The 25,203-nt window shown below is 35.7% G+C and overlaps 1 protein-coding gene across 2 annotated transcripts in view; it reads right to left on the bottom strand.

Annotated features, from left to right (window-relative positions):
• CACNA2D3 (calcium voltage-gated channel auxiliary subunit alpha2delta 3) overlaps window positions 1-25,203 on the bottom strand; it is a 573,108-nt gene that overhangs the window by 25,572 nt on the left and 522,333 nt on the right. For both annotated transcript variants that reach the window (XM_087709045.1, XM_087709046.1), the window contains 5 exons: window positions 24,317-24,379; window positions 21,395-21,465; window positions 6,016-6,091; window positions 4,504-4,556; window positions 3,090-3,145 (listed from right to left, as the gene is read on the bottom strand). In XM_087709045.1, the coding sequence (XP_087565171.1) occupies window positions 3,090-3,145; window positions 4,504-4,556; window positions 6,016-6,091; window positions 21,395-21,465; window positions 24,317-24,379 (319 nt within the window). The remainder of the gene's footprint in view (window positions 1-3,089; window positions 3,146-4,503; window positions 4,557-6,015; window positions 6,092-21,394; window positions 21,466-24,316; window positions 24,380-25,203) is intronic.

Consider the following 25,203-nt stretch of genomic DNA (forward strand, 5'->3'; position numbering starts at 1 on the left):
GAGAGACTGAAGGGTTTTGATAATGACTTCATTTACAGTTCTTCGATGCGAGATGCTGTATCAATGTTTTGGACTTTGTGAAATCATTACAGTGCTCCTGCCACCCTGTGATTTATGCTGGTAATGCATAAGATTTATTTTATAATTAAAGGAGACATTTATAAGAAGATACAATGTACTAAAGGATATTGACTTTACTCAAATGATGGTTTGGCTATAAGAAAGACATGGGATACTGATTCAGTGGTAACTGCATACATGAGTAAATTTAACATTTGTGAACATATCAGTAACAATATAGATGCAAGTGGAATGGAAGGGCATTTCATAGTCATTCCCACCCTTACTTCTTAAAAAAACACAGTTAGCCATGGGAAATTATGGCAGTTCTCAGTTTGGTAAAATTCATGCACCTGACAAGAGTGGTATTAATACCTTACTTTGTACTTGCCATACAACTTTATAGTTTACTCAATGCTGTTTTGAAAAGCCAAACTTATTTAATTGCTTAACCTTACCCCTCTCTATCTTAAACCTGTTTGGAGAAGCTTTAAATCTATTATTTTTAATATTATTCTCATCATATTGCCGGTTTTGCATTTTGCTCACCACTTTGTCTGGTTATTTTAATATTATTAGTTTAAATGTGTATGGTTTTGATATCCAGTTACCTATAATATACTGTTATTATCATTATTTTGGTGTACATTACAAGGCCACAGAGTATGCAAATGTACATTCCATCTGTTGCCACGTCCCTTATCTTGTTAGCTATTATTTATAATATTGATCACCAATTATGACAATTCTGTCAGAGGAGACACATGAAAATCAATGGTACATGTTGGTGCCAACCAGTTTAACATTTACTAACTGCAGTGGGTCTATATTAAATATGACTTAAGTTTGGATTCAGTCCAAATTTCTTTCAGTTGAAGTCAAGGTGAAAAATTAAAAGAAAATCCCACATCCTGAAGTTTTATTTTAGGTTTTCTTTAAAACCAACTTACATCCATGCCTGCAAATTGTGTCTATTTGTACAGTGATAAGGAGTACCTGATGCCATAGAATTATTGAACTTAACATCTGGGATTCCTATGATCAGCGGGGTTAAAAGATGCCATATATTCTTTATCGGATTTTTCAAAGTAAAAATAGGATGCATATAACTGAACATTTTCTTTCCCTTTTGCAAGATATAGTCAGGAACCACCATCCTCCACCAACCCAGTCAAAAAAGAAAAAGGAAAAGAAAAGATGCAAGGCGTATTATCTGTTGATTTCATAAATCTCATTACGATGGGCTAAAACATCTTGCTCTCTAGTTTTTTGGATCTGTGCTGGTAATAATCTCTCTTATGACTGCCAGCTCATGCCATTGACTATAAACATCAGCTGCATTAAAATGATGCCTTTCCTGTGATCAGGATGAGAGGGTACTTTGCAGCTTCCTAGCAATTAACAAAAGGGAGCAGGTGACGTGTCTAATTATATGCTCAGCTTCCAGGGTAAAGTAAATTCTAAAGGGCAGTGTCTACGGAGGTAATGGCAAACCTGTGACCTTAAAGAAAGAAGGATGCAAGTTAATTATATAGCCACAACACATATTTATTTCTAATTCTTCCAAAACAAAGAGTTGAGAATAGGAAACCATTTTATTGGACAGTGTGAGAGTATAATTTGCAATAGTCAAATAAAGATGCTATTTTCTTGGAAAGATCTCAGAAGTAGTTGGCCATTGCCTGCTTCCTGAAAGGGGGGGGGATGAGGGAGAGAGAGAGAGAGGGAGAAAGAGAGGGAGGGGAAGGACGAGAGAGAGGTGGGGAGGGAGGGAGAGGGGGGGGAGGGAAGGAGATTGGTCCAAGGTTATCCAGGTGGCATTGTACCTAGTGTGGAACTAGAACTCATAGTTTCCCAGTTTCTAGTCTGGTACCTTAATCACTATACCAAATTGGCACCCCATATATGTTTATACTGCAAATGATTTAAATCTCAGGCACTAGGGGAGCAAAATTTAAGCTGGGCATGAGGAATGCTTCCTTTCCTTCTTCCTTAATGCTGGTAAATCATGCAAAAATATTACAGTGATTACATAGGATTTTTTTAAAAATATATTTATTTAATTCCTATAACTGTCAAGTGGCTCTGGGAAATGTGCCGGATGATACAGTGTGCCTTGCATTGCTTTGAGGTAGCTGTTTGACAAGCCACCAAGATGATTTCTTTTTCAGTACCCTGTGCCATAAAAAATTGCTCTATCCAAAAGCCATATTAGCCATTTACTTATGAATGTCACCAATTGCATACTTTAAATTCCACCAGAAACTTACACCACAAAAAGCAATGGATGTACTTAATTTGCTTCTTGTATTGGACAATACTTTGGCCACCTAATGAGAAGGAAGGACTCACTGGAGAAGAGCCTAATGCTGGGAACGATTGAGGGTAAAAGAAGAAAGGGACGACAGGCAATGAAGGGGCTGGATGGAGTCACCGAAGCAGTCGGCGTGAGTTTAAATAGACTCCAGAGGACAGCAAGGCCTGGAAGAATATTGTCCATGGGGTCGCAGTGGTTCGGACATGACTTTGCAACTAGTAACAACAATTGGACAAGCCCACCACTAGGGAATAGGAATTCATTTTTTCTCTTTCACAACTTCTGCCCAGATTATGTATTTCTTGGGTGCAAAGGACTTACACAGGATCTGCAAAACTATGGGTGGAAATACAGACCTTTACACTGGAACTGATTCTTGCAAGACTACTGTTATGACTGTCTCTCCCATGCTTTTCCGGCAATGTCATCTCTAAGAAACTTTAATTGGTTTACTGCAATCCCAGTGTTTGAAAAAAAATAAACACAATGCAGTAATTATCACTATGGTAGTGTTAGAAAAGCCTTCTGAGTCCAAAAACTATTGTTAAACTGTCCTATTCCAAACTCAAAAGAAAATAATGTTCTGTTTTGTGCATACCCTTGGGAAAACTGGAGCTTCCTGTTGTACACCAAGCTTTGTGGAATATTGACTTCTTATAAAAGCAAATAACACAGGTGTTAATATATATCTGTTAATATAAATTATTCTTACCCTTTGCTATAAGATCTGAATGCCACCAATTGCATAGATTAAATTCCACCAGAAACCTAAGCCACAAAAATATATCATTTGATTACATCTGGCATGTTCATACCATTAACTGTCAGTAATACTTTTTTCCAGCATGTTCAAAAACAGACATCAAGCTAAGCTCATGATGAGATATAGTCTGCTGTAGTTGTACATTTTCTCCCAGCTGAATTCATTTTACAATTTCAAATTCTGTTGAAATTGGTATCGCTGCTGGACTGTTCTGTAGCCAAGAATTTTATTTAAAATATACCTTATTGCACTTTCTAGCGAATAACAAGCTACAGTAGTTATTGCTCCAGTACCGAGAACAATTTACCCATGATACATACATTCAATCTTGGGCTGTCAAAATCTCAAATTCCCTCAACAGGCTCATGAATGGTAAAATATTATTTCTGATTTTATCAGCAAATGATAAAACCTTCTCATACAAAAATACAACTTCCCCGTGAAAATTTGTCAGCTTCATGTCATTCTTATATAAAGGCTAAAGTCAATGGTAGTAGCTTTTAAATGTTCAGATTGAAAGGAAAAACGGCTATCATAAACAATCAATCGAGAAGCAATAAGTTTTCTAAACTTTACCCTGTAATACCCATAATGTTTTCTACATTCACCATCAAGGTTCAATTTTATTTTGAATTTTGCAGATTTAGTTTGCAATAAATCATATGCACACATTCCCTTCCACCCACTATGAGAAATCTCATTTAAAACTACATCCTGAATATCTGTAAAGTAATAAGCCTGGTCCATTACAGATTGTTCAATATCTCCCACCATTTGTGCTCTCCACCAAACAGCTTCCTTGTGCTTTACTAGTGCATTCCAGTTATTCAAAAGAAATTACCACTCAGGTCTGTAATCCATTTTTACTTCAAAACTATTATAAATTGACAGGAGCTCTATATCATGTGGAAAACACCACTAGATCTTGCATGAACTTCAAATATGCCAATCATAGGGCTGCAATCACTTAAGAAATTAGAGAACAACAGAAGATCCTCTGAGAAAATACACACATTAGTAGCCCACCCAAGCAGAACTGGAATCAGCCAAATATTTATATTACATCTAAGTGCAACCACAGTAATAAATTTAGGCTGCAATCCTATATTTGAAATACCCAGGAGTTAGCTCCACTGAAAATAATAGGATTCTACTTTGGAGTAGGCATGTATTGAATTGCATTATTAGTTTATATTTTGGAAATGATTACTGTGAAATCCATAAGGCTTTAAGTACTTTTTAAACCGCTAAAATTATACAGTAAGGATTTGAAAGTGTACATAAATTACTCAACTGGTACAACAAGAAGAATGAAAGAAAGATGGAAAAGTATCATCTTCAAATCAGAACAAGTTTTACTTACAAGACAAGTTCAGTCACAATCCATTTGACTGCAGCAAAGAAAGCTTTGTAAGGCTGAAGACAAACAAATTACTTAATCAAAAAGCCAGGATGTATAATATTTATATATTAAGTGACAGATGTATATCTGTATATCTATAGATGTTTTAAATACATTAACATTTCTACAAATGAATAAAATGTTATGATTTTAACACAGTTATTATTGTGATGTTTATGTATGATATAATTATTGGCAAAAATAATAGCATGTTGCTTGAATTTTTATCACTTCTATCACTTCCCAGACTAATTTATTCTATAACTATTGCCCCACCATTCATTTACAGCATTTTCTAGTATCATGCAAAAAATCATAATGCTCAAAAGAACAGTAAATGAGGACAGACATGATATCACCTCAAGAATGGTTAGAAAGTTTCAAAAACTTCTATGAGATATAAATCATATTGATATAACTCATATTATAAATGCACTTGTTCATTATTAGAAAATTGAAGAAGTATTTAGTGATTGCTTGAACAAATTTACTGAATTGCACTAATAGTATATCTAACAGTACCCAATCAAATGTTTCTCAGAAGATTGCAAGAATGACATGAGGCTAAAATTACATAAATACAGTCTTCCTTCCTTCCTCCCTTCTTCCTCCCTTCCTCCCTCCCTCGATGAATTTATGTATGTGCATCTTACTATTCATGGTAGTGATTTTTCTTTTTATATCAACCATGTCTCTTATCATAAACTCCTGATTAGAATGCTTGAAAGTTACAGTTAGGCCACTACTTTATTTAATTCATAAGCGTAAAAACCTATAGATCAATAATGTGTTATGTGGATTACAACTGGGGAGACACTGGTTCAAGGTCATGAAAGCTCATCATTTCATGCACAACCTCAGCCCAACACAACACTTTTGTGAGGAAATAAAGAAGATAGTGGTACATATGCCTTCTTGGGGTCCTAGAGGAAAAGTGGGATATAAATCAAACGAATCAGTAGTAATTGTTCCTATTTTATAACACTTTTAAAAAATCATTCTAATTCTGATCCAACAATGATTATACTGATGATTTATTGTTATAATATAAGAAAATATTCATGTTTTATAAGTTGGCTATAAACAAATATAACATTGTCTTTAAAATTCCCGATTTTCCTGCTAAATGAGGATTATGGTAAAATTTCATGCATCTATTCCATAACACAACCCATTGTGATCAAAGGTATTATTCTAGGAAATGTAATCACATAATATATGAAATGCTTACTATATTTATACAAAGTAATGTATTTACAGATGATTTACAAATCCAGGATGCAAGCATACATTAGGGACAAACATGTTGAAAAGTCTTCAACATTCATGTGAGCTAATAGTTTAAAAAATTACCATGATGTTTTGTTGGCCACCACAAACACACCAGAAATAAAGGTTATTGATACCTTGATAAGGATATATAGGATTAGAAATAAATGGCAATCTAATAATAAGCAGTAGAAGAATACTTACATCCAATAAGGTGTGGGCACTATCGCTACTCTCTTTCGTAGTTCTACACATGGCTTGGTAGTCATACAGTGTAATTCTATAGAGAAGAATAGAAAACTGCTTGACTAGAAGGAAAAAAATAAACCAAAAAATAATGTGAAATGCAACAAGACTTGCTCACAAGGCAAAAATAGCATTAGCATTTTTAAAGGACGGGGTTAGATTATAGAATTAATACATACTCAGATTAAATCTAATAAAATGTGAAGAAAAAAACGTGTAAGTCTAAGGATTGAATAAAACTGTCAGGAAATTGTGACTATTAAACTGATTCACAAAATAGAAATATGCATTTAAAAATTAAAGTATTGGCTTCTGCTCCTTTAGCAATTCTAAGAACAGTACTAAAATAGGATTGTACTTTGATTTTTTTTGTGGAGGGGTTTAAAATATTTTGTATTGTCTGATGCCTCAAAATAGTCTGTCACTCATCCACATGCAGAGTCTTTCTCTATATTTATGTAAAAGGGAAGAAACAAATGAGATACAGGATAGTAGAAAAAAATGTAATTTAAATGTGAATTTAAAAAATGATTATAAAATCGAACACTTCATTGCAAATAAAGATATGGAAAAAAAAACCAGCTAAAGTTAAGTATGTTTAGATCCATGAATATCCAGGATACTCTTGTAATTATGAAAGACAGTGGTTTTTTTTCAGTGAATTGAATGGATTATATTTAGCAAGTTGCTTGCTGTCAACTATATATATTTATTAAGGTATTTCCAGAACCAAAGGCCTATTTGATGTTCAAACACAGAGGAGGCTGGTGAAAACGTGACTTAGATCAGCAGCCCACAACCTTTTGGGTGCCAGGGACCAGTTCCATGGAGGACATTTTCCCCCACAGACTGGGAGTCATGGTTTTGTGTGCTACCTGGATATATGTGTGGGTATAGATACAATACAATACAATAGCAGAGTTGGAAGGGACCTTGGAGGTCTTCTAGTCCAACACCCTGCCTAGGCAGGACACCCTATATCATTTCAGACAAATGGCTGTCCAAAATCTTCTTAAAGACTTCCAGTGTTGGAACATTCACAACTTCTGGAGGCAAGCTGTTCCACTGATTAATTGTTCTAACTGTCAAGAAGTTTCTCCTCAGTTCTAAGTTGCTTCTCTCCTTGATTAGTTTCCACCCATTGCTTCTTGTCCTACCCTCAGGTGCTTTGGAGAATAGTTTGACTCCCTCTTCTTTGTGGCACCCCCTGAGATATTGGAACATTGCTATCATGTCTCTCCTAGTCCTTCTTTTCATTAAACTAGACATACCCAGTTCCTGCAGCTGTTTTTCATATGTTTTAGCTTCCAGTCCACTAATCATCTTTGTTGCTCTTTTCTGCACTCTTTCTAGAGTCTCCACATATTTTCTACATCGTGGCAACCAAAACCGAATGCAGTATTCTAAGTGTGGCCTTACCAAGGCATTATAAATTGGTATTAACACTTCACGTGATCTTGATTCTATCCCTCTGTTTATGTAGCCTAGAACGGTGTTGGCTTTTTTTGGTAGCAGCTACACATTGCTGGCTCATATTTAAATGGTTGTCCACTAGGACTTCAAGATCCCTCTCACAGTTACTATTATTGAGCAGGGTACCACCTATACTGTACCTGTGCATTTTGTTTTTCTTGCCTAAATGTAGAACCTTACTCTTTTCACCATTGAATTTCATTTTATTAGATAGTGCCCAATGTTCAAGTTTGTCAAGATCCTTCTGTATCTTAAGCCTATTTTCTGGAGTGTTAGCTATTCCTGCCAGCTTGGTGTCATCTGTAAATTTGAAGAGTTCCCCATTTATTCCCTCATCCAAATCATTGATGAAGATGTTGAAGAGTACTGGGTCTAAAACAGACCCTTAGGGTACTCCACTGCATACTTCCTTCCATGTAGATGCAGTTCCATTGAGGACTACACATTGAGTGCGGTTGATCAGCCAGTTAATCCATCTGGTGGTGATGCTGTCTAACCCACATTCTTCTACTTTATCTAGTAGTAGGTTATGGTCTACCTTATCAAAAGCCTTACTGAAGTCCAAGTAAACTATATCAATGGGATTTCTCTGGTCCACTAATTTTGTCACTTTGTCAAAGAATGCAATAAGATTAGTCTGCATGATCTATTTTTGACAAACCCATGTTGGCTTTTGCTATTACTTTGTTTATATAGGGACCCTTGGCTTAGATTACTTAGAATAGACCTTCCCCAATTTTGACAAACCCCCTTCCACTGTGATATGATGATTTTAATCTATTCTCAGATGTTTGAAGAAAGGATGGGAAAGAAAGAATGGAATGGTGAAGACTTATTATTTCTCCTCTTTTCTTCCCCCTTTCCCCAGAATCATGTGGTTGTGAATGTGACACGCTGCTCATATAGATATATTTGTCTCTTTGATACTCCCTGATAGCCGATTCCAGATTAAAACTGAATCAGGAAGCACATTTCATATTTTTTGCATTATTGTAGAGTGTAGCCCATTTGATGTTTATGGGGTTTAATGGGGATAGTGCTTTCAATTTGGTTTAATTGGGTTATTTTTGTTTTTACTGTTATCTGCATTTTGTTTATTATTCTTTCTGTTTGTTTTAATTACCTACACTGCCCAGAGTCACAAATTTGAAATGTGTAGTAACACAAATTGAATGAATGAATGAATAAGCAAGCAAGAATGGCTAACCAAAATTTGTTTCCAGAAAATGCATAATATGAAAATAGCAACAACCTTGCCTGTGGTTTATTCTTAATTTTATGCTGCTAAATGTTAAGGCACTAAATCATCTCAAACACTTTTCTGTTCTTTGAGTTGGTTTGTCATATTGATTGTCTAAAAACCTCTACCTGAGGATTGTAATGAGATCCTAAAATACTGTGGACTGAAGAATATTTAAGAAAATAAGATTTTTTTTGATCTACCAATATATCTAACCTAGAAGGCTGTGATTCTAAATTCTCTGGAAAAAGTCAGTCCTGGTGAAGGCTGTAGTAAGCCCCTCTCCCCCAGTGTTAAACCATACATAACTATTTCTCAAAGACTGTCTGGAAAAGTCCCTGCAGTTTTTTGGCATGGGTTTTTCAGAAGTGGTTTGCCATTGCCTCTTTCCTATGGCTGAGAGAATGTGACTACCTCAAGGTCATCAAGTTGACCTTGTGCCTAAGGTGGGATTAAAACTCACGGTCTTCTGGTTTTAAGCCTGATGCCTTAACCACTACACCAAACTAATTTCTGTCAGGCTTCTCCCAAGCAGTGCAACAATGATGTTATGGCTGCAGTGTGAGAAAAATGTTGCAATGCCTGTTTCAGTCTCAATGTGATGTTTATATTATATAATCTTTATATCTTTCTCCATGAAGAAAACCCAACTGCTGATAAACTTCTTTCAGCAATTTATGAATTTGGTCCCAAAGCATTTAGTAAGGAGAAATGCTGCTTCTCTAACAGGTCGTTTCCTTTTTATTTCTTATTCAAAAACCTTTTTGTCAAGGTGATTGAAGAAATATCTTCACATAGACAATGGGTTTCTCTACCTTACTAACTTTTTCTCGGCAAGATGATGTTGTATCAATCAAAGGAGGTGCATTGCAGACAAATGTATGTGATGACTAAGGCACTATTAGCTGTTGAATACTAAAAACATTCAGTAGATTTAGACTTAGAAATTCAAACTGGCTAATGCAGAGCAGAACTGAGTTGGACTGCCTTTTGGTGCCATCTTCTCCTAGCTATTTTATGTTTAACTAAAGCTAGCGAGAATCCAGCATCTCCTGATCATCTTCATCCCAACGTTTTGCTGACCATGCCTGTTTTGTATCTTTGCAAGCCATGAAAAAGATCTGGCTTTCCAAATCTCATAGTTGCTCTTTGGTCAGTTACCAAAAACAGTTCAGTCATGACATTATATTTATTCTATGCAAATTAACTGTAATGCTTTAGCCAAAGTATCTGAATGCTAACAAACTGAATGTGTACCGTAATTTAAATGCATTGAGTAGCATTGGGCTTTGTTTGCCTACATCAGATGAAAGGAACTTAATGCAGAAATAAATTGGCCTGGCACGTGGTAACAAAAATGACAGCATCTTGTTGCTGTAAGACATAATCTTTTAAATGGAACTACATATTTAGTTCAATTGCCCCAAATAAGCAAAATTGTTCACGTTGTTTTCTAAAACAGCTTATTATTTCATTGGCTCACATGCTTTCATCAGAATTAAAATACAGAAGGCTTACACTTGATGTACCTCATGTACAGGTATGCATTATTCAGGTTCTATTTTACCCACCTTGAGATTGTCCTTGAACAGTGTTGACTTAAGCAGCTAGATTCTGTTTTAGCATTAAGAACATTAAGACCTAAGAACTGTCTCACATATGGGCTGGGCAGAAGATGAAGGCAATGTCATAGAATTATGGCAGAAAAAAAGATGTTGTCATTCATGTTTGTGTCATGATTAGGTACCCAACTTTTAAAGCAAATAGCATACAAACTAAACAGCTGAGGTGCTGTAATTTATAAAATGCACATTTAATATTCCAGTTTTCTGGTTAATTGAAAAATTAGTTAAAATCGTAAACATTTTATGTATTTTATGTTCAAGACTTACATGGCCACATGTCAGATAATGATTCCAGGTAGCTTACAACAATCAATAGAAAGAGAAATAAAGCTGGCTTGGTGACTGTGGGCCAGATATTCTCTCTCAGGCCAACCCACCTCACAAGGTGATTGTCCAGAAAATAGGAGGAGGAAGAAGTATTATGTACAGTATGTACATTGTTTTGAATTACTGATACCCACAACTTCTGGAGGAAAAATCTTCCACTGATTAATTGTTGTCACTGTCGGGAAATTTCTTCTTAGTTCTAGGTTGCTTTTATCCTTGGTTAATTTCCAACCATTGCTTCTTGTCTTGCCTTCTGGTGCCTTGGAAAATAGGTTGACCAATCTGAGGCAGCCCCTCAAATATTGGAACACTATAATATCCCCCCACTTCTTTTCATTAGACTAGACATACCCAATTCCTGCAATTGTTCATCATTTATTTTATCCTCCAGTTCCTTAATAATCTTTGTTGCTCTTCTCTGCACTTCCAGAGTCTCAACATCTTTTTTATGTTGCAGCAACCAAAACTGGATGCAGTGATTCCAAATGGTACTAATACTTCATGTGATCTTGATTTTATCCCTCTGTTAATACAGTCTGGTTATTTTTGAAACTGCTGAACACTGCTGGCTCATATTTAAGTGATTGTCTACTAGGACTCCAAGATCCCTGTCACAATTACTACTATTGACCTATCACCTATTCTATACCTGTGCATTTGGTTTTTCTTGCCTAAATGTAGAAGCTTACTTTTCTCTCAATTGAATTTCATTTTGTTAGATAGGACCCAGTGTTCCAATCTGTCAAAATCCTTCTGGATCGTGAGCCTTCTGGAGTATTGGCTATTCCTTCCAGCTTGGTGTTATCTGCAAATTTGATGAGTTCTCCTTATGTTAGAAACTCAACAAGTTACAACAATATTTGTAAAGCAATATTTGTTATATATTTTGATAGTTTGTTAGAGCTGTGGTGGTGGAGGGTAATTCTGCTGACTGCTGACTGCCAGCAGTTCAATTCTCACTGTGTCAAGGTTGACTCAGCCATCCATCCTCCCGAGGTCAGTAAAATGAAAACCCAGATTGTTGGGGGCAATGTGTTGACACTGTAAACCATTTAGAGAAGGCTGTAAAGCACTGTAAAGCAGAATATGTCTAAATAGCTATTTCTATTTTATATCCCATTAAATGCCCAGTTAGGTTGCCAAAGTCTTTACATTCACAAGACTTATTTAAATGGAAGACATTCAGTAAAGCATCAGCTTTATTGCTGGATAGTATATGTTTAGTATTTTTCATAACCTAATCTGGCAATGCTAACATGGAGTTATAAACATAAACTTTGTCCAATATTGTCCAATTCCATGTGTAGTCTCTCAGTTTTGCTCACCAGGTTCCTAACTTTCCAAAAGGGATGGGTCATTTTTTCCAGAGCGTTTATATGTTTTAAATGGTTGAAGGGTAGAATGGGACAGAAGACCTCTGCAATACAAACTGTTCCAATCCCTACTCTTAAGCCTCCATTTTCTGGCCTGATTTTAGACAGCTTTTTGTGCTTTTAGTTGGGAAAGGGTTAAAGACAGAAAAGGGAGCTGTTTGCCTCCCACTGCTGCCATCCTGATTGGTAAACCTTTCCAAACCACTGAAAATGATCTGAAATTGGCTCAAACGCTCCCTTTCTTTTGGGGATTTGGGATATGGATTTAAGAGTAAGAATGGGAACTGTTTGTCTCAATTTCCAGCCTTAATTTTAAATACTAGAGCACCAATTAAAAAGGTGTCACTGAAATTTTGCTTCCAATATCTGGGGGTAAGACTGGTAGCACATATGCAGTGCAGGAAAATACAATCTGACTGTTCTCCGGTCTTAGTTTAGATAATGTCTGGAAGCACATAATATGACTTCTTCATACAGGTTTCTAAAATATTCTTCTCCTGGAAAATTATTACATTAAAGTGATTGCACAGAAAGACAATTTTGTTTAAACACATAGGCAGAGATTTGGCCTCCAAAAAGACTTTTACAAAATGATTCAATGAGGGAGGGAGGGAGGGAGAGATGGAGGGGGGAGGGAGGGAGAGAGAGAAAGAGAGAGAGAGAGAATAAATCTACATAGCTTATGTGTGTTGTTTTAGCACAAATCCCATTAATTTGCCCACTGTATTCTTAACTATTAGACTATATTAATAATGCTCATTTTACATGAGAGAGTATTAACACTAGTTGTTCTCTTAACATCAACAACTATTATTAATATTTTGACTTCACTAAAGTTTTTGTCAATGCATTAAACTAAAATGGTTAAGTTTGAAAGGAACCCATCTATTATTATACCAATCAATCTGGATCATGCAAAAGGATTGTTGCATTTTTCTCCTGGTTTTCTTCTTGAGACGCATTCTGCTGGAACCTGGCAGTGAAATGACATCTCTGCTCCAAGAAACTAAATAATTGCTCCTCTTTGATTTATTGGAGGGGGACATCTCATGACAGGAGGCCAGCATGATCAGGAGTGGAGACCCAGCCTCAGCCCCAAGAACTCTGGTCTTAAAGGGTCAGAAGAAAATTGTCTGAAATTAGATTACTCCATTACAAAAAGAATAGAGGAAAAAACCCACCTACCACAAATAGTTTACTTTATTGTTATTGCACCTGTACAACAAAATTAAATGCCATTTCAGCGTATAACTATAACTATAAAAATAAAAACACAAACACACATCCTTCACATGCTATACAATTGAATTGAAAACCTATATTGCATAAATATCACACTAAAATTCAATATAGTTACTGTCCTGGGACAGAAGCTGTTTTTCAGCCTATTTGTCCTTGTTTTATTATCTTGTATGTCTGCCAGATGAAAAGTTTAAAAAAAATGGGTGCCCAGGATGAGATGGATCTTTAAGAATGTTTTGAGCTTTCTTAAGGCAGCTATAAAGCTCTTCCAAAGAGTGGAGAGAGCAACCAATGATCCTCTGGGCAATGACATTAATCCTCTGGAGTGCTGTTCTATCCGCCACTGTGCAATTGGCAAACCATACACAGGGGCAGTAAGTTAAAATACTCTCTATGGTGCAGCGGTAGAAAGTCACCAGCAGTTTTTCATTCAGTTGTTGTTTCAAATAAAGTGGTTTCAAGCACTGCCAGGGTGGGGGCAAAACTGAAAATTTAAAACTGGATATCATTATAAATAAGGCTTGAGTCTGATGCATGAAAAGGTGGGGTTTTTTTCCTTGCCATTAGCTTTTTTTCCTTCCTGCCTGCCTGTCATAAATTCTCCTGTCGTCCGTATCCTGAAATGCCTGAATGCACCTGTTCCTAGATCTGTGCTGCCAAGAAAAGCCTGAGTCTGTCCTTAGACGGGGATGAAAAAAAAAAGATTTTTCTCTGCGCTGGGTATCCTATGTGCCACTTTTTTAAAAAAAACTTTCATGAAAGCGCAGTTTAAAAAGAAAAAACTTCATTACCTCATTTCCTTTTTAAGGGCTACTGAACAATTATCGTCAGAACTCGTAAGTACATTTAGAAAATGCCCTGCAATCAGACAAATATATTTATTTTTCATTTAAAATTTCTATGTGTCTTATATTTTAAGAATAGCCCATTGTTTTGAGCATATTATTATTATTATGCTGCACAGTCAGTCAGATGTTTTTACTGGATTTGGCATTTTTATCCACCCATTAAGTCTTTGCCAAGGACCTGGGATAAGCAAATATTGTGCTTGATGGTATTAAAAGTGTAGTTGCAGGATGTAAGCTGTTCCGAATAAAGCTGCCATTTGCAATTGACTGGTGGTGATTTTGTCAGTGCTAATGGTGTTCAAGTGGTGCTCCAGATGTTTTGGGATTGCATCCAAGATGCTTATTACTATTGAGACTATCTTTGCTTTCTTTTGGTGCAGTCGTTCTACTTGTATTTGCAGGACTTTCATTTTGTGATTTTCTTCAATTCCTTCTTTTTTTATTCTGCTGTCTCCATAAATACTGCCACATCCAATATCCAGACTTTTTTTTGTTTTTCTTGTCAGCAATTGTTAAGTCTGTGGTGTTGTATGGCAGGTGTTTGTTTGTTTAAGCACTTTAGCTTCTTCATTTTCTATTACTTTGACCATTTTGTTGTCCCACCATTTCTTTCTTGTAGGCACGTGATATTTCTTGCAGTGCACCATTGTTGTTTCTTTGCATGTCATTTTCTGTAGCTATTATGTGTGATCTTCTTGCAGCAACTAACTAGCAAGTCCACTGTTTCTTCAGGGTTTTTTATTTTTTGCAGAGAAACATTTGTTGTCTGTTGCTGTCATCTCAACTCTGGCGTTGTATGCATTTGTTCTTAAGGCTTGGTCTTGTGCAGTCTGAATTAGTCCCAGATGAAGTTGTGTAAAGGCCTTAAGGGTCAGAGCTGCCACCCATCATTCTGCAGGAGCTGTGACTCCTGTAGGATCTCCAAGATGCATCACATCCTTGAATGGAGAAATGCCCCCCCTCCAAATCCAAATCCAAAGTCAGATATGAAATACCTTGAAATCCGGGAAGCCCCAAAACCCACAGCACTTGGTCTTGTTGGGTTGAGTTGGATTTAACTTCCTGAAAGGGAACCTAAGATATGATTCAGGGATGTAAACATTTTTGATTCTGAAATTTGTTTGGGATTAAGTTTGTAAGAGTTAAGTCTGACTCTTGATTTTGTTTATTTTTATTTGCCTATTTATTTATTAGACTTGCATGCTGCCCATGTAACCTAGTGGCAACTCAAGTTAAAAATGCAGAAGGTGTGGGAAGCGGGGCTGATGTCGTGACGGTATGACGTGTGATCTTGAGGCTCCAAGATCCCCGTCAATATTTCTGTCGCTGGATGGTCCTTTTGGGCCCAAACTGTCCCATAGAGACGGTGATAGAGAACGGCACATTCTGCTGATCCCAGAGACATTGCAAAGTACCTGGTAGATCTAGGAGAATCCCTTTTTTCCGGCGACAGAGAAGCAGCCATTAAAGCTGCTGAAAGTTGGGACAGCTCCAGAAATGGAAGGAAAGCTGGACGGAAAGTGTGTTGAATTGGTGAGATAATTTTTATTAGATGAGAGAACACCCCAAAGGATTAAAAGTAAAGTTAAAATTGAAGACAGAAGAGGTCAAGCGATGAGATTAAGCCTGAGTCAAACTTAGCGTGTTATTTTTCTTTAATCCTTTTACTGCTGGAATTTCTAAAAATGCTTATTTTTTTAAACTGGATGATTTTATTTTTCTTTTTTTAAGACTTTCTTTTTTCAATGCCCTATAGCATTTTTTTTTATTTTTTCTTTCTTTCCTGGAATATAAAGAGGGAAGTAAAAATAGATGAAAAGAAATAACACTGCCACTTAGAGGCTGGGAAATATTGTTTTTTATTTTCTTTGTTTGAACATTTGATAATTTTGTGCAAAGTAATACATTTACAAGGACTCTGAACTCGTTTAATGAAAATGATGGGGGGGATGAGCACTGATTGTTTATATAGGTGCTCCTGCAGTGAACTTGGAAAGAGAACTGTTAACTTTGTTTGGAAAAGAGCCTTGGATTCTATATAGTGGCAGTGTTTACTATCTGAAGGAAAAGATCAAAACAGATGATGTTGCAACAATAAAAAGAAAAGGAAGTGACATGCAGATGATTATACAAGAAATTCAAAAAATATAGTAAGAACAGAGAACATTGAAAAGAGATTAGATAATATTACGAGGATGAAATATGAGGACAGATTTCAAAAAATTGAAGAAAAAGATGAACAAAGAGATAAGAAAATTAGAGATATTGACAGCAGATTGAGTGTGATTGGAAAAGACAAGAGTGTAATATTGGAATGGGAGATCAACAGACTAGAATTTTACCTCAGATTCCAGAATATAGAAGAAAAGGGAGAAAATTTGGCAGAAGCAATGATATAAATTCTGGCAGAAGCATTGGTGATAACCGAAGGGAAGATGATGGAAGGAACAGATGAGGGGTTTCGAGCCTTTACAAGATATGCAATGAAATACAAGTTGCCAAGAGATGTCCATACAAGATTTACTAAAAAAGCAATTAGAATACGAATACCACAAATGGCAAGAGATAAAAGATTGTACTACTATTGGATGGATACAGGATGATGTAACGAAATGCTATAATAAAAATTAATTTGAATTTATTTAAATTTAGAATATTTTGCATAAAATGAAGTAATAATAGTTATAGTCAAATAAATGATTAACAATGATAATAATGTTTACATATATACTAGATTGATAATATGAGATTTTATATAATTTGTAAGTGAGGACAATGGAGAGGATGTACAAAAGTTTTGTAACCAAAGATAAACAATTTTATAAAATATGGGACTTATTTTATCAATGGCTCGCCCGTCAGGCCTGGGGATAAGGATTGCTACCCCGCCCGAATGATGTATGCATGTTGTTTACTATTTTATTATATGTTGTTGTCTCAATGTTGTATTCCCCCCTCCCTGGTTTTCTGTGAGCCGCCCTGAGTCCCCTCAGGGAAAAGGGCGGCCTACAAATGCAAATAAAACCTCTAAAAAAACCTCTAGACAAAAAATATGGAAGTGAAATATGTTAGAGAATTTTATAAAGATGTATTACTACTGGATGAATTTAGGATGATGTAAAGAAATGCCATAATATAAATTTATTCAAAATTTAGAATATCTTACATAAAATGAAGTAATAATAGTTATAGTCAAATAAATGTTTGACAATGATAATAATTGTATACATATATATATATATATATATATATATATATATATATATATATATATATATATATATATATATATATATATATAGCGATAATACGAGACTTTATATAAATTTATAAGCGAAGACTATGGTGAGGATGTACAAAAGTTTTGTAACCAATTGACACACTATACGAAACTGCAAGATGGTTTTATGTTTTATGTTTGTCTGTGCTTGTTTGTTTAAAAAGAAAAAAAAATCTATATATAAAAAAATGCAGAAGAAACTTTGTGCACGAGTTCAAGTGGAAATATGTAAGTGGAAACATGTATTCTGTTGTAATTGTTTTATGCATTTACTTCACTCACTGTTGGCACAACTCAATTCCAGACTAGTCTTGGCCAGCTCACAATATGCAAAACAAAACAAAATGGAATCCAGTCACTCTATATAAAAGCAAAAAGAAAATACCATCTGAAAAGTGGCTCCATCTTCGTCAACCCAATGCCTGCAAGGACAACCAGGTCTTCAGGACTTTGCTAAACACTAAGAGGACAGGCACATGGATTTCAGTGGCAATTTCATTCTAGAGGGCAGGTCCAGGGATAGAAAAGGCATCACTCCTGAGTCCTGATAAACCTTTGTTTAATCAAAGGAACCCAGAATGCATGAATTCTGCGGGCATTTCTAGCTATACAGAAAACATGACAGACAGGCAATAACCTAGCATTAGGCCATACGGTGCTCTGAAGGTGGTGACCAACACCTTGAATTATACCCCAAAGCAAACTGGCAACTAATGTCACTCGTGAAGCAAAGATCTCAGCATATTGCTGTTGCATTGCACAAGTCTGTGTCTAGGACATGGATGACAATTTGAAGGAGCCTTCCAATTCAGGAAGGAGCTCAACTGGAGCACCAGATGGAGTTGTGTAAAGGCCCTCTTGGCTACATCAATCAACTATTCTTTGACTCCAATACACTGTTACAGGGGAAGATCTCTCTCTCTCTCTTTCTCTCTCTCTCCCTCTCTCTCTCACACACACAGACAAGGCCACTGAGAACATGATACTTTTATATAAACCATATAGACAGATAAAGGTGTCAAAACAAAATTAAAATAAAAAATGCTAGAGATTGCAAATAAAAGGAAAATATTTTAGAAGGAATCAAATTTGTGTTTGCCTTTGTAGTTTAACATCAATCCTACAATTATTAAAGGGACAATGAGTTTATCACTGTAAATAGTGAGTAGACATCTGGCTCTCCAAACAGTTTAAATTTCAACCACAAGCAGCGTAGCTAGTATGGACATACAAGGAGCTGGTTATTGCCAAAAAAATTGAAGGATTCCAATACAACTAATCCTACAGTCTAATTAGGTATGACTCATTTTTAGATTGAAATATTCCCTCGCCTGAATGGAAAATAAAACAAAAGGTTGACTTTCTATTTCATAACAGCCAGTATCAGTTTTGCGGAAGAAAAGAAAGAGGAATTATTTTATTTTATTTATTAAATTTATACCCATTTCACTGTCCCAAGTGTCTCTGGGAAGCTTTAAGTCTAATTATATAATTTGACAATTCAATTTTTTTGGCAATAACCAGCTCCTTGTATTTAAATCGCCAGCTCATATTTCTTACAAGGTGTTTTCAATGTGGAACTTAGCTATTCTCAGCTGACTTTGATATTGGGAATTTTATAAGCATTAATGTTTAATCCATGAGCCATTCCAAATTAGCTATCAGAATTATAAAAATGGATACCAGCACTTTATCCATAGTCTCTGTGCTTTATTCCTGTCAGATAAAACATTTAACAAAAAGCATTAAATATTTTGTAAATATGAATCACTGCTCTTAATCTTCACCCTCCTCCTTCTGCCCTCAGTTTGTTGATTGGAGGATATTTGGATTGGCTTTATATATTTCCTCCACTGGCAGAGAGAATATCCAGTGGGGGAAGAGTATATTGTTCTGGAAATCTCATTCTTTGCCCACGGAGGTCTTTCCAAGTACAGATCAACTTTTTGGGTTCCTACCAGGTGTGGTTTTCTTAAGTGATGGTAGATCTGCATTTTAAGCACATCCATTCCCACAAAGTCCCTTTGCATCAGCATAAATAGCATGAATTGTGTAGCTTATCATTATGAATGACACGTCAGCAATATTGTTTTATACATAAATATATCTTGTAATTGTATATGCACATTTATGTCACCAGTCAACGTATCTCTAATATCATCTCCCTTGCAACCTCTGAAATCTGCATTGTCCCTGCCCTGTTCTTATTTAAACAAGCTTTTAAAGTTCAGTTCCTCTAAGCCTTGGGCTAGAGTGAATGGCACAGCCCACAGCAAGATAAGCAGTTTATTAGAAATAGTGTTAATTTTCCAGACTTCTGCTTTTTTAATGCTTTGATTCAGTTTTTATATTGTTTGTAAGATCATGACTTACCATATTTTTTTGAGTATAAGACGTACCTCCCCCACGTAAAAAAAGAGGGTGAAAATCTGGGTGTGTCTTATACACCGAATACAGCATTTTTGGCCTACCAAAACCTCGCCCCTTTGCAAAAATAGATGTGCAGACGGTTTGGGAGGCTTGCAAAGTGCTCTTGGGAAGGAAGGTCAAAAACGAGCGAAAAATGGGCCATTTTTGCTTGTTTTTGCCTCCCCCCAGCCCCCAGGAGCACTTTGCAAGCCTCCCAAAGCTCTGCATTCTTTTTTTTTTTGCAAAAAACGAGGCGTGCAGAGGGTTTGGGAGGCCTGCAGAGTGCCAAACCTTTTAAAAAAATTTTACCTCTTCAAAATCATGGTGCGTCTTATACTCTGATGTGTCTTATAGTCCGAAAAATATGGTAAACTGTGTACTGTCCAATGTCATAATAGGAAACTTATCCTCTTTTTTTTACATCTCCTTACATTCCATCCATTTTGATGGAAGATTAATTTATATGTTTAATATCTTTTAATACAGGATAGTTACTTTTTCTTACAGCCATCATTCCACTTTCACTTTTGTTTCTTTCCTTCACTATATGGCTACTAGGCAGCGTTCCAGTCTTGTGAGATTTATTACAACCTATTGGAGGCAGTATTAAATTAGAACAAGTCATTTTTTTGTAGTGAATTACCAGCCCAAGGCCTCATCTGTAAGTGTTGCTCTTCTTCAATATGGTTGAAATCCTGGTTACATATTTAAAAATGAACTGATTTAAAAATGATACTTCAGCTCTGGAAGCACTTAAACTATCACTGGATAGTCTTGCACACAAATTATTTCCTAGCCTAATCCATCTTGGAAGATGTTTTGGAATAAATTTGAGAGGGGAGGAGGAATAATTTCATAGTAAAGAAAAGATGAGGGATGAAATCAGACAGAGTTACTTCACTATTGTATAATGCCAAATAGTTTGTCTCTTTTGAATTGGCCTAGCCTTTCACTGATTTTAATGCACACTTGCTTTCCTATAAAAGACAAATGCTCTCTCAATATGCGACTATCCTTCCCCAGCACTGAAATAGGAGGATAAATATGGGAACAACCACATTTTTCTTTTCTTTTAATGATCCTGTGATCCCTTGCATCGGGATGTATTCAGGGCAATTGAATGCAGCTGAGCATTTACTGGCCAGATGCCCTTCCTGATGCCTATGTAAAGCTCACAGCAGATATTTTCTGAAAGAGAGAAATATCTGCTACTACCTAAGATTGAACTCACAGCTCCTGATTGTTAGACGAGAGCTCCACCATTAGGCCACTATGCCGTTCATGGGAACAATCACAAAGATTTGCTGAAATTGCATTTTTATTATAAGCATGTTAAATTACGAATTTAACATTTTGCTACAAAGATGTATTTCATTTTGGGATGTTACCTGAAAGAAGTATTGAAATACAGGACACTAAGATCAAGATAGATACATAAGATAAATGCACAAACCAATCCTTGCATTTGTTGGACATAAATGCTCATTTTAGCAAAACGAAATAGGTGTGTACATCCTTACCTTTTAAATGAGTCCATTATTAGCAATTTGTTCATCACTGCACCTTCAATCTCACCAAAGAAGTTTCCAGTCTGAAGCCAAAGGAAAATGTCCAGAAATTTTAGATAAATGCAAATCAACACTGGTTACAATTTTATTCCTATAAAATGATCAGAATTTTATTTATTTATCAGCACAAATACTACATACATACATACATACATACATACATACATACATACATACATACATTGCAAAGAAAATGCTCTAATCTGAACATAAACCCATTTGATCAAAGTTCTATTTCACAAAAGTGTAAATAGGGTTCGAAAGAAAATTCTAAACAAATAATAAAAAGGGTTTTCTTTAATAATTCCTACATGACCTATTTAATGCTCTGCATTTTAATCACACACATAAATATTTAGTTTTGTATTACGAAATGAGCTATTTAGACTCTATTTACTATCCTAAAAAAAGAATTGACAAAGATAAGTTTGAGATAAGAATTCAAAGTCTTAGGTTGTGGATTTTCTGGCCAATCCCTAAGAGATTTGGCTAGGCTTTTTCTCTTGACATTCAAATCCCCCATATATGCAGCATATGTCATTTTACAGTAACAACTTTTGTTTATTCCTTAAAGAAGTAATCCCAGCATTTCTACAGGGGAAAAAGGATATTGCATGAATTCTATTAAGTTTGCTTTAATGAAATACTGATTTTGCTGTAAGTGATAGACTAGGCTTTAAATATGCATCTGGGAGTTTGCTGGCAATGAAATTACAAGTGAGGCCCAAAATGGAAGATTTTTTTTTGTTAATATAGTAAGAGCTTCCTTTTTATATCCCAACTAGCCAATAACCTGGTGTTGCCCAGGGATTTATTTATAGGGGAAAAATGTCAGGACCAAATATAATTTCTAATGTTGGATTTTCCCCCTCACCAGAGGGAGCACCCTTGTGGAGTACTGTGAAACCATTACCATAGCAACTCCACTACACTGTACAGTAGAAGTCAGTACGGCAATACGGCACAACAGGCTGTATCTTAACAGAACACACATCTCGAGGGATGTTAGGGGTGTCTTACCCCCACTAGAGTATTTTTCTCCAGTGCCAACTTTGGTTGAAATTTTTCAAGGCATTCCAGAGTTATGCTGGAACACACACACACACACACACACACACACACACACACACACACAAACAAACACACACACAATTTGAGTGGGTAAAATTCGGTACGAGCATTTGCATTTTATAGCTTGAACACATTCAGTTCTGAAGGCCTGTCTGAGGATGTCAATCATCAAATAAGTCTAAACATGCGTCCCTTTTAGAAGAACATATCCAATTTACTGGAAAAAAAATGAAATTTTGCTTAAAATATAGAGTCATTAATCAACTTTAAAAGTTAACTTTCAACATAATACAGGTTAATTAATTTGAAACAAAGGGTATGATCAGTTTCAATTCCCATTGTTTAGAAATATTAAAATCTGTGGTTTGTTTATAATAAAGTTGTGGAACATAACTTTCTGCTTAACTTTACCTAGATTATGTCTAGAATTTTCTCTTCTACAGAAGTTAATTTGATCTGCCCAATTACTGTATATACAATACGACTAATTTTGCAGAGTACACAATAGTACTGCTTTTTCAGCAACCCATGAAAAAGGATGTCTACACAATTGCCATAAAAGGGAAATGGAAGCATATTCCATTATTTTTCAAGTTATAGTCCTGTTTCCATAAATTATATTCATTAGTGGAATCCAATATAGTTTTTCCACTGACAGAACTTTTCAATTACAGAATCCCCTTCATCAACCTTCAAAGTCAGTTGAGTTACATAACTTTTTAAAATAAATCTGGGGAAAACCAGGATACATTCAGCAGAGAAGAAATGGATATCTGCTCATTAGCGTTTGATTGTGCCCTGCATCTGAAAATATCGGATTACTCAATATATTCTTTAGTTACTATTGCAAGGACCATTGTCCTATGGCTCTGTTTACTTCAAAAAGATTAAATGTTACATTTATCTTGTTTAAAGTTATGGAAGAGATAGAAGCCATTACAGTACAAACATTGCTATTTAGTTAGCTGGAAGCCTGACACTAAGGAATCATCTGGTAACATCTGTTCTGGCTGTGACTTTTTGTTAAATGGCTTACTGTAAATATTTGCAAATGCTTATGGCCAGTGGTGGGTTTCAATTTATTTTACTACCGGTTCGCTCGTGTATGTGCGCTCACTCTCACAATCGTGCAACTAGGTGGGTGGGTGGAGCCTCCCACTGCCCCCACTACCGGTTTGTGTTATCCGGGGCGGACCAGCAGAAACCCACCTCTGCTTATGACTTTTAATAAAAGTTGTTAGCCAGAAAAGGTGCTATCAGGCTTCTGATATTTCACAATTTCTATATAATTTTTATTGCAGATCAAAGACTTCAGCTGCTGCATCAGGTTTGGCTAAAAGCCAGATTACATATCATCTTCTATTTTTATTTCCTTTTCTAATAACTTAATTAATCCTTTAAACTTCCTATGCAATTATCAATTGCCCTAACTTGCTCAAATAGAATTACCAAAATGTTCAAAATCTAAACACAATCATTTTTAAATTTGGGCAGAAAGCTTGAGGAGAAATCCATATTTAACATAAGTGTCTTCAGGCATGGTAGACATGTCTGAAGAAGGGATTCTATAACTTAAATTTTTATGAGCTTAAAAGCAGACCCACCCAATGAAAATTCATTATTCCAGACCATCAGAAAGGTAATTATTTCAGACCCTCTGAAAAGAAAACTGTGTGCTTTCGGGCAAAGCGTCTTTTAAAAATTCTATTCATCTCAGGGTATTCGTTATTTCTGTATACCACCGGCAAAACGCATTGCAGAACACTAGATTTTTGAGAAGGCAAGAAACAGATTTCTATTTACCTGCGTGTAGTCTTCTGAAACTAATATAAATCCATTATTATCGATGAGGTAACAGTTAATATTCTATAAAGTAACAAAAATGTGTGTTAAGTCTTTCATTTCAATATTGTATTTTTCACTCAAAGAGGAAATAATGTGTATGTTTTGGTTTTAAAAATTAATCTATAGTGTAGTGACTGAATGAAACTCCACTGAGATTCAAGTGACATAATAGCAGTGTTCCAATATCTCAGGGGCTGCCATGAAGAAATGGGACTCAAGCTATTCTCCAAAGCACCTGAGGGTAGGACAAGAAACAATTGATGGAAACTAATCAAGGAGAGAAGCAACCTAGAACTAAGGAGAAATTTCCTGACAGTTAATCAGTGACTGCTTTAATAAGAGATTGGACAATCTTTTGTCTAAAATGATACAGGGTTTCTTACCTAAGCAGATGGTTGGACTAGAAGACTCCAAGGTCCCTTCCAACTCTATTATTCTATTCTATTCTATTCTATTCTATTCTATTCATGATCTTGGAAAAAGAGAACTGGAGAAATGTCTGGCAAACTGCAAGAGCCAAACATGGATATTATAGGGTTTATACACTTGTTTCATGAAGTGACCATTCGAGAAAGGAGAACTGTACACAGAGAAGCACATTTATGGGATTAAACGCTTTAGATACCAGTATATACTAGAATAGATATATAAGAGGTTTCTGAAAAGAGCCCAAGATCTAACTTCATCAATAAATGCCTTGTATTTCTACATTTTTCTAACCAAGAAATGAAAACTGATACTGAAATTCATAATTTTTCACATTTACTTTTAATTGCTGCATTTTAAATTTATACTGACATATCAAAGTTTTTTTCAAAAGGTAAGACATAAGGGCAATGAACTGA

Source organism: Thamnophis sirtalis, unplaced genomic scaffold (assembly GCF_051295495.1).
Source record: "Thamnophis sirtalis isolate CommonGarterSnake01/CBP01778 unplaced genomic scaffold, rThaSir2_p1.2 scaffold_3, whole genome shotgun sequence".
Taxonomy (NCBI): Eukaryota; Metazoa; Chordata; class Lepidosauria; order Squamata; family Natricidae; genus Thamnophis; species Thamnophis sirtalis.